The 15,256-nt window shown below is 34.4% G+C and overlaps 1 protein-coding gene across 5 annotated transcripts in view; it reads left to right on the forward strand.

The window, feature by feature from the left end:
• Window positions 1-15,256, forward strand: part of FAM135A (family with sequence similarity 135 member A) — a 102,987-nt gene that overhangs the window by 41,037 nt on the left and 46,694 nt on the right. For 4 of the 5 annotated variants that reach the window (XM_054722585.1, XM_054722588.1, XM_054722587.1 and 1 more), the window contains 4 exons: window positions 1,726-1,852; window positions 3,559-3,712; window positions 8,699-8,776; window positions 12,224-12,273. In XM_054722585.1, coding sequence (XP_054578560.1) covers window positions 1,726-1,852; window positions 3,559-3,712; window positions 8,699-8,776; window positions 12,224-12,273 — 409 coding nt within the window. The remainder of the gene's footprint in view (window positions 1-1,725; window positions 1,853-3,558; window positions 3,713-8,698; window positions 8,777-12,223; window positions 12,274-15,256) is intronic. The other variant, XM_054722589.1, reaches the window with a different exon arrangement.

A 15,256-nucleotide genomic window follows, 5' to 3' on the forward strand; every position in this document is an offset into this window, starting at 1 on the left:
TTATTAATGTTGCTTTCTAAGGCCCTGAATACATAGAGTAGCAATATTCATACTAATCCTAGTGAGTTAAATGTGTGCTTCCTCTTGTAATGCAGCAGTTTTTGCCACAGACTAGTAGGAGAAAGGGACAGCTCATCTCCTAGAGACTGTTTGCTGGAAGGAGAAGACATTTTTGGCTCAGAATCAGAAGCCAAGAGGATTAAGTGTTGGCTCTGGTTAGTGACTGGGAAAGAAAATGAGGGGCCTGCAACATCTGAGGTTCTGTTCTTTACCTAGCTGCCATGGGCCCTGATATCCCTCTCTTGCTGCTAGAATTTTGCCCTGAAAGAAGCAACATCTTTCCCCGCCTTTCTTTGCCTGTACATGAGGCTGGAGAAGGGAAGCAAGGAGAGGGTAAGGGACAGCTTTTTGCTGGTGGTGTGCTGGTAGAGGGGTCATGTTAAGGGTAACTAACATTCCTCATTATTTATGCTTCGACAAGTTTTTCTTGAAGTTTTATTATAGGTGAATTTTTTATTCTTGAAACAATGAAAAAATTTTAATTTATAATATTATCTTTTCATTAAAACAATTTCTATGATCAACCCAACTATAGCCATTAAATCAGTTATGTAAAATTAAGTGGGGTTAGGATTTCTTTATTTGCTTGTTTTTTACATAACCTGTTTGTTATATATGAACTAGAGGCCTGATGCACGAAATTTGTGCAAGAGTAGGCCTTCCTCCCCCCCCCCCACCCCCACCCCGGCTGCCAGCACCGGCTTCCCTCTGGCACCCGGGACCCGGGCTTCCCTTGCAGCCCTGGCTTCCCCCATTCCAATTAGCATATTATGCTTTTATTATTATAGATTCTTTTAAGTGCAACTTTTATAACTCGGTTCTCAAAAACGCATCATAGCAAGTGGAATTTATCATCGACTTGCTCCCTTCTTTGCTGGGGATTTTGATTTTGCAGATGAAGGCTATTCTCAGCTTAGGGCAAAACTGATTTACTTTCCTGTCTTTTCCCTTTTTTCACATTGCCAAATAGTCCATATGCTTTGGCCTGTGTATGATTAGCCAGTACTTTATCTCAAATAATATTGTGTATGATTTTTAAACTTTCAAACAGGATAGACTTCTTATTCTATAGAATTTTATATATGAAATATAATGTTAATACTAGTAACAGTGGTTCATATAATATATGGTTGAGATGGTGCCCTGAAGCATATATAAAGAATATCTTAATAGAGTTCATAGCCTTTTAGTGAAGAGAAAGAAAATATCTTTTTTAGAGGCAACAAATAAATTTAGTAATTTCCCTACATTTAATGTGGGAGCTCTCTACTTCTCTATGTACTATCCATATTTGATTAAGTGTTAACTTTATAAAGTTGGTAACCAGTTCTGACAGATCATTTCCAAATTAAAGCTTGACCCTCATTTGTCATTTAGCTACTCTGGATCCCACTGTTTTATCTTTGGGATCCTTTGAGACTCCCTGAAGCCCAGTTATAAAGAAGTAATCTCAAGCACCTAATCTGTTTTTAAAAATCTATATTCTTTGTGTCTTTTCATAATAATTCAAATTACTAAAGGAAAAATTACTTTGGAATACTTTAGAAATCATAAACTTGCAAAACCCTTGCTTTTTATTCTATTCCTGTAAGACTTTTCTTTTTAAATATATTTAAATTATTATTTAAGTAGACTATTGTGACCATAATGTTCTTATTTCTCCAGCTTTCCTCGCCCTGTGAAGACTACTTGGTTAAATAGAAATGCACCAGCACAAAACAGAGATTCTGTGATTCCAACTCTTGAAAGTGTGGTCTTTGGTATTAACTACACAAAACAGCTATCACCAGATGTAAGAACTGATATGTTTATAGATCCTTTCTTCCTTCTTATTTCAAATGAGATGTTTCTTTAATGTTTTATCTGTGAATGTGATATTTCTTTTATATTAATATTTTGAGCTCAACAACTTATAGACCTAATTAAATATGATTCTAACAAATTGATTGGTTCCAGTTGTTTATTTTGAAATTTTAACTGGATACTTAAAGATTTTACCAAATTTAATAGATAGAGATTTTTGCCTTTTTAAACTTGTTACTGGCACCTCTTGCTCTCTTAACAGAACTGGTAGAATCATTCCAAAAGTGCCTGTAAAGAACATTTGGCAAAGTTAGACCCAACTTGCAGTAGTACAAGTATAGCCATTACTCCTCTGAAAGGAAAAGGGAATTTGTATGTATAAAAGGCTAAGTGTCCGTCTGACCAGTAGCTATGACACGCACTGACCAACTGGGGGCAGATGCTCAACGCAGGAGCTGCCATTACACGCACTGGCCATTTAAAAATAAACGGCACCACAGACCTGGCACCAACAAACCAACACTCGGCTTCCCCCAAATGGGACACAGGCCCTGCCACCACCCCGGAGCAATACCCCATCAAATCGCAGCCAATGCTGCCAAGACCCCATGGCACCAAATGCAGCCCACAGCCCAGCGTGAAAAGGTAGCTGTGGGCTCTATGTAATGACGTCACATAGCAATGCCCGGCTTCCTCTCCCTAGCAACTAGTCTCCTTGGAGTTTCTTCAGCCCAGGAACACGACTTGCTTTATAGCCAGGTGCAAATATTTTACACTTTAACCAAATGTTGATGTGCCTCATTTCATTTGATCCTCACAGAACTCCTGGAGTTAGGTAGATAGGAGACTCAGTAGGATCCTATTTTCTTTTCATTAGCTGGAAAATAAGAGATTTAGAAAGTTTAGAAACTTGACCCAACTGAAAAGAAGTAAGGAATTGTGGACCTTGAAAATGACTTCAGGTTTTCTCACTGTGCAGAATATAGTCAAACACTGCTACAGTTAAATATTTTACCCTTTGTTCTCCCTGAGTGATCTATAATAATAATAATAATCTGCTTCGTGTTGGTATTTACTGCTGTGTTGCTGACAATTACCTGAAAGAGAAGTTGGGGTGCTTCACTGGGCTGGAAAAAGTTTAGCTACATCAGAAAGCAGGTCTAATTAAGCAAGTTTATTCTATACATATAAAAGGCTAAGTTGACTCACGCATGCATGATACATATAAAGCTCTCGCTGGCGCCAATCGCACATGTGTGCTTCAATATGTCATTGTCGATCGTGAATTTGGTTAACACTTCTATTATAGAGAAAGGGCGAATAGCAATATTAAAATATTTCTTCTAATTAATTTCCTTTCAATGTGCACAAATCCGTGCACCAGGACACTACTTATACTATAAAAGCAGAGTGTCTGTCCCTCAGTCCAAATGTAATTTGAACCTCAAATTTTTAAAAAACTCATAATCTGCTTGTTTTAAAAATCTGTCACTGAAATTGCTAGAGTTGCATTTCATGTTTAAATTGCTTGTATTAAGAGCAACTCCCTAAAATATTGCCAGATTTCTTATGTTTTAGAAAAGCTGTAATTAGTAAATGCTTAAGGTTTTTATTTCATTTCTCTTAAGTTTCAAGTGTAACATTTTTATATTTTGGTTACTAACACTCTATATCCCAAATCTATTCTTTATTTAGGGTTGCAGCTTTATTATTGCAGACTCCTTCCTACATCATGCTTATCATTTTCATTATACACTTTGTGCCACTTTGCTGCTAGCCTTCAAGGGATTGCACAGCTACTTCATCACGGTAACAGAAGAGATTCCCTCTTGTCAGAAACTAGAACTAGGTATGTTAAAGTAGTCAGACCTATCTTATAGTCAAGTAATTTTCTTCACTCTCATATAACTAGTTATCAGCTTTGACATAGTTTTTCTAAACTAAATCTATAATGTTAAGTGCTTCACTTTTCCTTCTTTCAGTTCCATCTTTTTCCACCTTTGGTAATTACTCTGCAATTTATGATATTGAGAACTAACTTCTTGGTGCTAAGTTTGAAATGAGTCTTTTGATAGATTTTTTTATAAAAGCATATGTTCATATACTACTTCAACTATAATCAGAAAGTATACTGGAAAGCAAATGTAATTATAGAATCATGGGAACATAAATTAAACTCATATTTCCAAATATTTAAAAATCGAAGAAAAGTAGAGGTACTTGGGACATTTTTATATACATTTGGTTTTAAGTGACCTCAGATCTTATTTCTTTCATTTCATTTCAGAAAATTAAACTTTAATTTTAATCCAACAATAATATCTGCATATATGTTACAGTAGATGATAAAAAAATCATATTGCCTTGCCCGGCTGGTGTGGCCCAGTGGTTGAGCATCTACCCATGAACCAGGAGGTCATGTTTTGATTCCCGCTCAGGGCACATGCCCAGGTTGCGGGCTCAATCCTCAATAGGGGGTGTACAGGAGGCAGCCAATCAATGATTCTCTCTCATTACTGATATTTCGTTCGTTCTCTCTCTCTCTCTCTCTCTCTCTCTCTCCCTCTCCCCCCCCCCCCCGTTAACCTTCCCCTCTCAATAAAATAAATTTTAAAAAATCATATTACTTTAACTTTAGTATGTCCTTTGTAGTTTGCAAAATCCTTGTACATATATAATTTCACAAAAGACAAATTATTGGGATTAGCAGAAATAAGTTTTTACTTAGACTTTCAATAATATTTTTTATAAGCTTTTATTTTAAAATGTCAGGTTATAGCTCACCATAAAAGCACATTTTAGTGATCTCTTCCGAGTAAATTATTTTTAATATATATATTGTTTATTGATTTCAGAGAGGAGGAGAGAGAGAGAGATAGAAACATCAACAACGAGAGAGAATCATTGATCGGCTGCCTCCTGCACGCCCCCTACTGGGGATCGAGCCCACAACCCGGGCATGTGCCCTTGACCAGAATCGAACCTGGGACCCGAGTAAATTATTTTTATTTTACATTTGAATAAATCATAAATTACATTTTAAATCTTACTTAAATTTTTCAGTGTTCTTTGTTTATTTCTTTTGTTACTCAAGAATCTCAGTCTTTTAACAGTGTTGATGCACTTAAAAATAGTCACTGTTATTGAAAATAATTCTTGGGTTTGAGACTAATTAGCCTATTTTTATAATTACCTATTTGGGAATGCAAAAGAACTATAAGAAAGTATAATAATTTGTACCTTACTTAAATTCAGCTGTCAGAAAATGCTGGATATTGTGCCATTCCCGATCATCAGCTACTCCAGAGTGTTTGATTAATTCCATTAGTCAGTTCAAACTTTTTTAACTTAACAAGAAGCAGGTATCAATTGTCTGTGTAGGATATTTGATGCAAAAATCCCAATGTATACACAGAAACACAACCAATAGGAATGTGTGTTTGTTCTTTTTTGCTCATGTGTTCTTTCTAAAGATAAAAATGGAAATGTGAAAGTCTTTTGATTACTATCCTCTGAAATTTTCTTTTTCCTTACTATTATTTCCTATACTTTGAATCTTTCTATTTCCCTTAGGAAAATCCTGTAAGAGACTACTGCTTAAAATACAAACTTTTTAAAATGAAAGGATTGTTTGTAGAATAGATGAATTTAGGCTATCACTTATCCTCAATTGATAGAAAAATTGTGGTACATGTATTTTTTAACTTGGTTCTTTGGAACTCAGACATATTTTCTTAGGAGAATCCTACCTAATAAAAGAGTAATATGCAATCGACTGTCACTCCAACACACAAGATGGCTGCCCCCATGTGAACACAAGATGGCCAGCAGGGAAGGGCAGTTGGGAGGGACCAGGCCTGCAAGGGAGGGCAGTTGGGGGCGATCAAGCCTGCAGGGAAGGGAAGTTAGGGGTGACCAGGCAGGCAGAGGAGGGAAGTTGGGGGTGACCGGGCCTGCAGGGAAGGGCAGTTGGCAGGGGGGGGGGGGGGGGGGACCCAGGCCTGCAGGGGAGAGCAGTTGGGGGGGACCAGGCCTTCAGGGTAGGGCAGTTGGGGGGGACCAGGCCTGCAGGAGAGAGAAGTTGGGGGTGACCACGTCTGCAGGGGAGGGAAGTTGGAGGCAACCAGGCCTGCAGGGAAGGGCAGTTGGGGGGGGGGGGGACCCTGGCCTACAGGGGAGAGTAGTTGGGGGGGACCAGGCCTGCAAGGGAGGGCAGTTGGGGGCGATCAAGCCTGCAGGGGAGGGCAGTTAGAGGTGACCAGGCCGGTAGAGGAGGGAAGTTGGGGGCAACCGGGGAAGGGCAGTTGGGGGGGGGGGGCTGGCCTGCAGGAAAGAGCATTTCTGGGGGACCAGGCCTGCAGGGGAGGGCAGTTAGGGGCAATAAGGCTGGCAGGGGAGTGGTTAGGGGGTGATCAGGCTGGCAGGCATAAGCAGTTAGGGGCAATCAGGAAGGCAGGCACATGAGCAGTTGGCAGCCAGCAGTCCTGGATTGTGAAAGGGATGTCAGACTGCCCATTTAGGCCCGATCCTACCGGGATCGAGCCTAAATGGGCAGTCGGACATCCCTCGAGCAGTCACAGATTGGAGAGGGTGCAGGCTGGGCTGAGGGACACACAAACTGTCGCCCCCCCCCCCCCCCCCCCCGCGCACGAATTTCGTGCACCGAGCCTCTAGTTATATAATAAATTATGGTTAATTTAGATTTAATGACCAGACCACAAAATTATTAAACCACATTATTAATGAAAGACAGTACCACATACCTGAAAAGTAGTGTTATAAAAATAGTGGTGTGAAACTTAGAAGCCATGTGTAATGCTATTTCTACAAGAAAATTTGTTAATAGTTTTGATGTAGAATTTATGGAGGCATTAGCTTGTAGTGCTGAAGAGTACATGTTTGGAGCCATTTCTGTTACTTACTAGCTTTGAGACTATATATACAAAGCGAATTCCATTCTAAAGGAGTAGGGGAAATTAAAGGGAACCAGATATGGTGCATGAGTCTGGCAGAAAAGATGAGGACATCCAAAAGATAGGGTGTAAAGCAGTTAATGGTATAATTCCCTTCAGCTTTTTATGACTACCTAATGTGTCAGATGCTGAGGAAAGAATAGGGTCTCTGTCTGTAAAGAGCTTTGACTTCTCCCTTTCCCTTAATAAGTAATCAGTTCAGTATAGTGATGAATGAGAGAAGCTCTCCTGCAAGACGAGGCTTCTTGTGGTTTTAATGTAGAGAGTCATATACGAGATGGGCCTATATATGCTTGTATAAGGAAGATGTCTATGAGCATTTAATTTTCAAATAGGTTTATATTTGTGAATGAAATAACACATGAACTACATTTTAACCTAAAAATATTCCTCTTAAAGAAAGTGATGTTTAAAGAAATCAAGCATCTCTTTTCAAAGGCAAAGATTTATTTCAAATACATTAGACAGTATTAGCACTTTATTGCTAATTTATTACTTAACTTCAGTGTGATCATTTATTTATAAGGCTTTTAAGTTTTTCTAGGTAAGAATTGCTTTTTTGTGTCCTATATGTTACTTTGGGCTTCTAGATGCAATATAGAAAATTTCATAATTAAAAGAGCCTTTATATTTACTTAAATTCAACTTTATTCCAAATTATATTGCTTAATATATTTTATCAAAAAATAAAATTCTAAAGCAAACCCAGACTTTAATTTTAATAAGTAAATAATAGTAATAGAATAAAATTATTACTACCTTATTCATCTGTTTACTCAAATATATTTGTTGAATGAGTGAATGATTGAATAAATAAAACAGCATAATATAGTTTTTGTTGTAACTTGAAAAGTTTATAGGCATCAATACATAGCTTATTAGCAGTTTCCTAGGGATTTTTAAAATCAAGACTCATCTTCAATAAATATTTATTGGTAATATTTTGTATTATTATTAAACTTTTCATTACTATTTATATTTTCTATTTATTTTGACTTAGTTTATTAGTTTATTCTTGAATGCATCTTCTAGGAGAACCTCTAAAATACTATCAACTATTCAAAATAAACTGCATATTCTTAGCTATTAATATTAATGTTGTTTATTTTTATTCTACCAAAATTAAATTATAATCACTAGATAATACATCCTTAAAACACTGTTGACTAAACATCATCATATTCACCAGTTTTAATAAGTGGACTTAAAGTAGTTCTTGATTAAAGTATTTATTTTATTTCCTTCTACTATTTAGCATTTTTCTTGAGTTTTCAAATAAATATATGTAAAAGTCTTAAACTCCACCATGCTTTGAAAAATGTATCTAAACTCTGCTTTGCCTTTTAAAATATGCCTTGAATTCCTTTCTGCTTTTGCCTTTTTATTTTCTCCTAGATGAATGATGTACATTTTTTTGATGGCATATAGTTAAATATTGGTGCCAGGAGCTCTTACTAAAAATGGGAGTCACAGTTCTGGAATCACAAGTTTTGGCAAGTGTTGTTCTGGGCTCCAATATCTACACTTGTAAAAGCACGGGTTTGACTTAGCTGATCTCTGAGATCACTGCCATCTCTAAAACTCTGAGTCTAAGAAATTAAAACATGAAAATATTGATTATGAAATGTTGAGTGGCCCATACATTTAAATAGGAAAGAGAACAAAGTAATATAAACTTGAATGTACATCATTTGTAATTCTAATAAGCTAATTAACTAACTCAAAGATTCTGCTTCAGAATTCTAATCTAACTGCATTATCAGATCAATGCTAAGTCTATTAATAACAACTTTGGAAATTCTAATAAATTTTGTTGTAAAAGGAGTATAGTAACTAGTGCTGTGTGCAATCCTTATAACTAGCCAAGGCCAACATGCAGGTCCTTTATGAGCGCCTTCTCAGAAGAAAACAGCCACGATCCCAGAAAGACACCTGTCTAGGTATGTTTATAAATAGGTTAAGTAAATAATCCCTTTTAATTAGTACTAAATTTTGCTTTAAATTAGTGTCAAATTTTATAAATGTGTATTTATATAGTATGTTTCTACCACCATTATTTAAGAACTTTTAGAATTTGATTTGTAGATAAGCTTTGGTTAATTTCTTAATTTGTAATATTGAAGTTTTTATTTAAAACTGGACATGGTAAATGCAAAGATTTCTTTGGCTCTTTCCATATTCTTTTAGAATTCCCACAAACAGCTCTTTTTGGAAACCATATTTATTGCCAGAATTTGTTGGTTTAATTATATTGCCTTCAATTAATCTTTAGGTACGACTGATGATAATGAAATGTGGTTTAAAAACTGAAGTTAATTTCATACATTACAGAAATAAGAGAAACATCTTCATTATCTGGTTTTGCTTTTTGCATCAATTTGCATTTATTTTTTATTCTAAATTTAAAAAGCTAAGTAGTATCAGTCAGCACCATCTAGATATGTTACATGTTGTAAAGGAAATATTTTAATCTCCTTACTTTATTGATATATTTCTCTATATATTTTAGATGATTGTTATTGACTAGAATTTAATTTACTACCTTTTTTACAAGTATATTGGAAGTTTTTACTTTGAGCTGGATAGACCATCACAATTACATTTCTAAAAAGTTATGAAAGGCTATAGTAATAAAAAATAAAATAAAATCACCATGTTTCCTAGTTTTTAGGAGTATGAACAAAAGGAAATTAAGGAGCAAAAATCTTTCTTAACATTTCTCAGATGAGAACTAGCTTAGAAATACTTAAGTTGCATCAGTTTTCACTAAAACTTAAGAGAGAAGATGATTTTCTTATCAGGAAGAAAAAACAAAGTTGAAGATTTATTATGATCACTACTTTGGAATACAATTTTATATTCTCACCAGAGGCCAGTGCACGAATTTGTGCACCAGAGGAGTCCTTCGGCCTGGCCTGTGGGATTGGGCTGAAACCAGCTCTCTGACATCCCTCAAGCAGTCCTGGATTGCAAGAGGATACAGGCCAGGCCGAGGGACCCCACCGGTGCATGATCAGGGCCGGGGAGAGACAGAGGAGGTTGGCCAGCCAGGGAGAGACCACGGGAGGTCTCCAGGGCGTGTGCAGCCCATCTTGCTCAGTCCTGATTGGCTGGACCCCAACAGCAAGCTAACCTACCATTTGGATCATCTGCCCCCTGGTGGTCAGTGCACATCATAGCGACTGGTTGACTGGTCGACTGTCTAACCCCTGGTGGTCAGTGCACGTCATAGCGAGTGGTTGAGCGGCCTTAGCATATCATTAGCATAATTACACTTTGGTTGAAATGTGTTAGTGTTCTTTCTAGCAATAAAAATATACTTCTCCCCCAATAAGTTTAATAAAAATCTAAAAAAAAAAATAAGTAGTTGAACTGGAAAACATATATATATGTAATTCTCATTTAAACTATTATAAACCTGTCAGTTTACATTTTAAATAATTTTACAGAATGCTACTTATGTAATAAGGCCTATATAAAGAAGGGCGCAGTTTTTAGTTGGGTGGGAAAAGACTTGATTTAAAACTGAAGTGTAATGAATTAAATTATAATTTTATTAATACTTTTATTAAATAATACTTTTATTAAGATACCTTTGATTCATAAATGCTAGCATTATATTGGCATTTTCTGTGCTATGTTACAAGTATCTGTTGAATAACAGAATAGATGAATGAATGGATGGATTTAGAAAATAAGATAGATTTTACCCTTTGACCTAACAATCCCACTTTTGTTAACCTATATAACAGAAATGAGTACTAGTATGTAAAGATGTATGTACAAGCATGTTTATTGTTATATTGTTCTTAGTGTTAAAACACTGAAAATAAATGTTCATCATCTGGCAGAATGGAGTATAGAAGAAATTATGCGGTACTCACACCAAAGAATATTATGCATCCATTTTAGAAAATGCTTTAGGGCTCCAGATTTTCATGGAGTAGTGCTGAGAGAAAAAGGCAAATTGCTGAAAATGTGTAAAACAGCATCTCATTTTTGTAAAACAGCAACTCCAAAACTTATATATGTATACGTATGTATGTTTGAAAAATATGGAAGGGTATGTTCAAGGCACTAACCTAGGATTAGCAGGAGGAGCTAAAATAAATTATTTTATATAAGATAATCACATTTATACATTTCTATAAAATTGTGTGTGTGTATGTATGTATGTACATATATATATACACAGACACACACACATACACACACACACACATATAATGTTAAGAAGAAAAAGTAATTAAAGTAGAATTTTAAACTCAGGTAACACTCCTAAATGATTTTGAAATCATTTGAACTCAAAAGATTTTGAGGTTAAGTTTTGCTTTTAAACATTCTTTAAGATATTGGTTACATTGAAGTAGCTTTCACTAGCCATAATATAAATGTACCAGTTTATGCATTTGGATCCTCTATGTAAAGATTTTAAAAAGTATCAAAATTCAAACTTTAAAAAGTTTCTCATTTTTAAAAAATTCATAGGATGTATAACTACTAAAACTTTTTCTATCACAGGAAAAGATCATAAGTAATGTGAAAACAGGTATTGGCATATGAAAGTTATGATTTTAATACAGGGTCTGCTGCTGATTTCTTTTTAATTTTGGAAAACTTAATAGTAGAAGCCGCTGATTTATCTGACAATAAAATGATTTGTGAAATCTTACCAGATTTCTTTAGTTATCAGTGGGTTGACCAAATTTGTGACCTATTTCTTGGTATATTTTAATAACTAAATATAATTTTATTTATATATTTTGTCAATTACATGTGTGTTCCACTAGTTTTAGTTACCAGTAGAACATCTGTCGTTCACATCATAGTTTGGTTGCATTTATTATATAATTGTAACTGCTTATTTTATCAAATTAAATGTTTATCATTCTTTTTATCAAGTAGTAGACATTCAGTATGCCTTATGAGATAGTAAGTTTATGAGTGAATTCAGGATTTTAAAGAAAGTATTCTTGCCTTTGTGTGAGAAGGATCAATTAAACTCTCTTTAAGCAATAAAAGACAGACTACTAAGCTTTAGTGAAATTTATAATATGTGAAATATAATAAAACCTAATTATATGTTTTGTCTTTTCTGTGATGCAGCAGTGCATATTATTTTAGGTATATAGGCAATATTTCCTTGACTGTGTTAGCCTCTTATGGGAACTGAAGCACTCTATTTAATAGAGCATAGAATTTAATGATTATCACATTACCCACATGATTAATGTATTTATGAATATACATTATGTTGAAATGTAATTCATTAAAGATAGTCAAAATATTTCTGGTTTTGAAAAGGTAATTTAATTTATATAATTTCAAAAATAGTTTTCAGGTAAAACATTGAAATACTTTCTCTAATTGCTCTTTAATCCTTTCAGAGGATATGGATGTAGAAGCTCGGCTTACTGAACTATGTGAAGAAGTTAAGGTACTTGGATTTTTTAAATTCATATGATCAAGTCATTTGAGTGGATTGTGTTTTCTGTTCTAAAAATTGTGTCTAAGAAAACTTAGTAATTAATTATCTTTCCTAAAATGCAAAGATAAAATTGTTGATCATGGTAGAAGCACAGTCAAAAGACATTTGACTTGAGCGTGAAGCTAAAAATTATCTTTAAAGTGTATGTTATTCTGCATATAAGTGAAATAGCAAAGTCAACTGATCAAAAGTGTGCTTTTTCTTCAATTAGTTTACTCAAAGAACTTCTGGACAAATTTTTAAAGCATCACTTAAACTTGCATGTTTTTATAAAATGATATTCAGAAATGAAAATTTGTTTTATTTCAGTATGTCAAATTTTTGCACAACTTTAAAAATGGTACTTTCAACAAATGTTTGATGATATAGGAAAATGTTCATATTGTGATATTCAGTGAAAATGGCATTAAAAAATCTTTGTAATCAAACGAACTCATTGCATGTTTTTAAATAGTGTATATTCCATGTAAGATAAGATAATAAGTGCTATTTTAAAAAACACAAATGTAATATCTTATTATTCCTACATTAATAAATATAAAAGATCTTCTCAAACTTAATTCTAATTTTGTTTTTAACATAAAAGTATTTTATTATTTACATTTTAAGACTTGTTATAAAGATTTATATAAACCAGAAGAAGTGTAACTTATTTATACTTTAAGGGTTCCTTTCCCAATAATGAACATACTAAAGTCCTCTCTCAGAACTGTGGTGCCATGATCCCAGAGAAATAAAATTAATAATTACAAGGTATGTAGATAGCCCTCCTTTCAGAAAAGGGGAAAAAGGGGGTGGGGGGCACACGGGGTGTGGGGAGGGAAGGTGTGTACTTTATTCATTCAGACTATGGTAAGGCCAGAAGAATTATTCTACTTGTTTGTAGATTATATTAAGTACAGTGTTGCTTGCCTTACACAGTGCTATTTAATTACTGTCAAATGCTTATCTAAGTCTTCTTTTTCTAAACTTTGTTTATTTTTAGAACAATACTGCAAGTTTCAGCTTACTTTGCAGTATATTCTCATCTTTTGTGTGTTCTTAAGAGAGTCGTTAAAAATTTTCAGCTTCGCCCTGGCCAGGTGTCTCAGTTTGTTGGACCAAAAAGGTTGCAAGTTTGATTCCCAGTCAGGGCAGGTTGCAGGTTCAATCCCTAGTCGGGTATGGAAGGCTACTGATTGATGTTTCTCACATCAATGTTTCTCTGTCTCTCTCTCTCTCTCTCTCTCTCTCTCTCTCTCTCTCTCTCTCTCTCAAATCAATGAACATTTATAAATCATTCCCTGGGGGAAAACCACATCTGAAGATTTATTATGTGTTGCTGAATCAGTATTTACCATTTGTTTACTCTCTTAGCTCTCATTTCAGAATTCTGGAATTAGTCAACATTTTCTGAGTTTATCCATAAATTTTGGGAGCTTTTTCCTTATCTGAAACCTGTAGTTCCCTATTCATTCAGTAAATATTTATTGACTGACTACTGTGTAAGAACCAAAGTCCCAAAAGAGAATAAAAGACTATCTCTTTCCTTATTACTAATTTTGCTGAATTTTTGTCTTATGTGTTCTCTGAATTAAGGTAGATAAGTGGAAGCTTGGTTTGGGTTGATGAAGAAAAGTCTGCTGAATTGCAAACTTTTACTTAAAAAAGAAAAGTAAAAATAAACTGAAATTAAGAGTATGATATGTGATAAGCAACATTTGCAGGGTTTGGGAGGTTTATTTGTCTTTTGGTTTTGTTTTTAGAAAGGGCGAGGGGAGATATAATTAGTATAATTTGGCACAAATTGAACTTGAGCAACTCTATTTTCATGTCCAAGTACAGTCATCCAGTAGGTAATAGGTCAAAAGAGATGTGATTCAGAGATATAAATTTAGCTGTCCGTGGTATACAGATGGTACCATGGGAGTGACTTTCAACTTCAAACTCGATATACTACTTCTGCCTTCTTTAGGATAGGAAAATGAAATCAGCATCTATCTATATATTTAGAGTAGGTGTCCTAGTATTACTAGTAATTGAATACAAAATTTTTGCAGTAAGAAATTATCTTCCCGAAAACTGGCAACTGTCTTGGTGAAATAAAGAAAAACCTGTCCTCATAATAAAAAAGCTTGTCCAAAAGAGAAGCAGTCATTCTTGGTGTATAGTGTTTTTTTGGGGGTTTTTTTATTCTTTATTCAGAAATCCTTATTTTATCATTCAAGAAAACCAAATGCTTCTTATAAGATTCTGTATAATCTAGTTCCATAGTATAACCTAGAACTCTTAACTTTTATCATCAGTTTAGGTGAATATTTAAATAAATGGAATAATTTAATACCACTATTAGAACACTCATAATAGCATAATTGTTTACCCACCCCTTTTTCCTCACTAGACTGTGAGCTTCTCATACTAATCTTTGTATCTGTAGAATGTTAGGCCCTAACATTTAAAATGTGCTCAATAAACAGTAGATGAATATTATAAAGAGAAAGAAGTGTTTAACAACTCTGTAAAAGAATTATCAGCAAAATGAAACGTAAGAAACATAGGAGTGATGCAAAAGCAGTACTTTAGAAAGTCCTTTATGAGAAGTTACAGATCTTTTTAAGTTCTTTACATTCGCTGATTGGAGGGGGAAAACAATTTTAAGATTTTAACTCTCAAAAATTTTATAACTTTCAGTATGATTTGTACATTGTATTTAAAATTCCAAGTTTTTAGTATTTGAAGTTGATCATGCTCTATAGAATCCTGATTTATAATTTTGTACTGGATTTGACATTATTGCAGTTATAAGATACCTCAAATATTAAAATATTTGTTAAGTTGTTGAAAATTGCTATAGTAATTATCAAATAGGAAAAAAAAACATAGGTCAGTTTTCTTTCTACACATACACACACACATATTTCTTTTTAAAACTAAAAATGTGCCTTTTTATTAA

The sequence above is a fragment of the Eptesicus fuscus genome, chromosome 10 (genome assembly GCF_027574615.1).
Source record: "Eptesicus fuscus isolate TK198812 chromosome 10, DD_ASM_mEF_20220401, whole genome shotgun sequence".
NCBI lineage: Eukaryota > Metazoa > Chordata > Mammalia > Chiroptera > Vespertilionidae > Eptesicus > Eptesicus fuscus.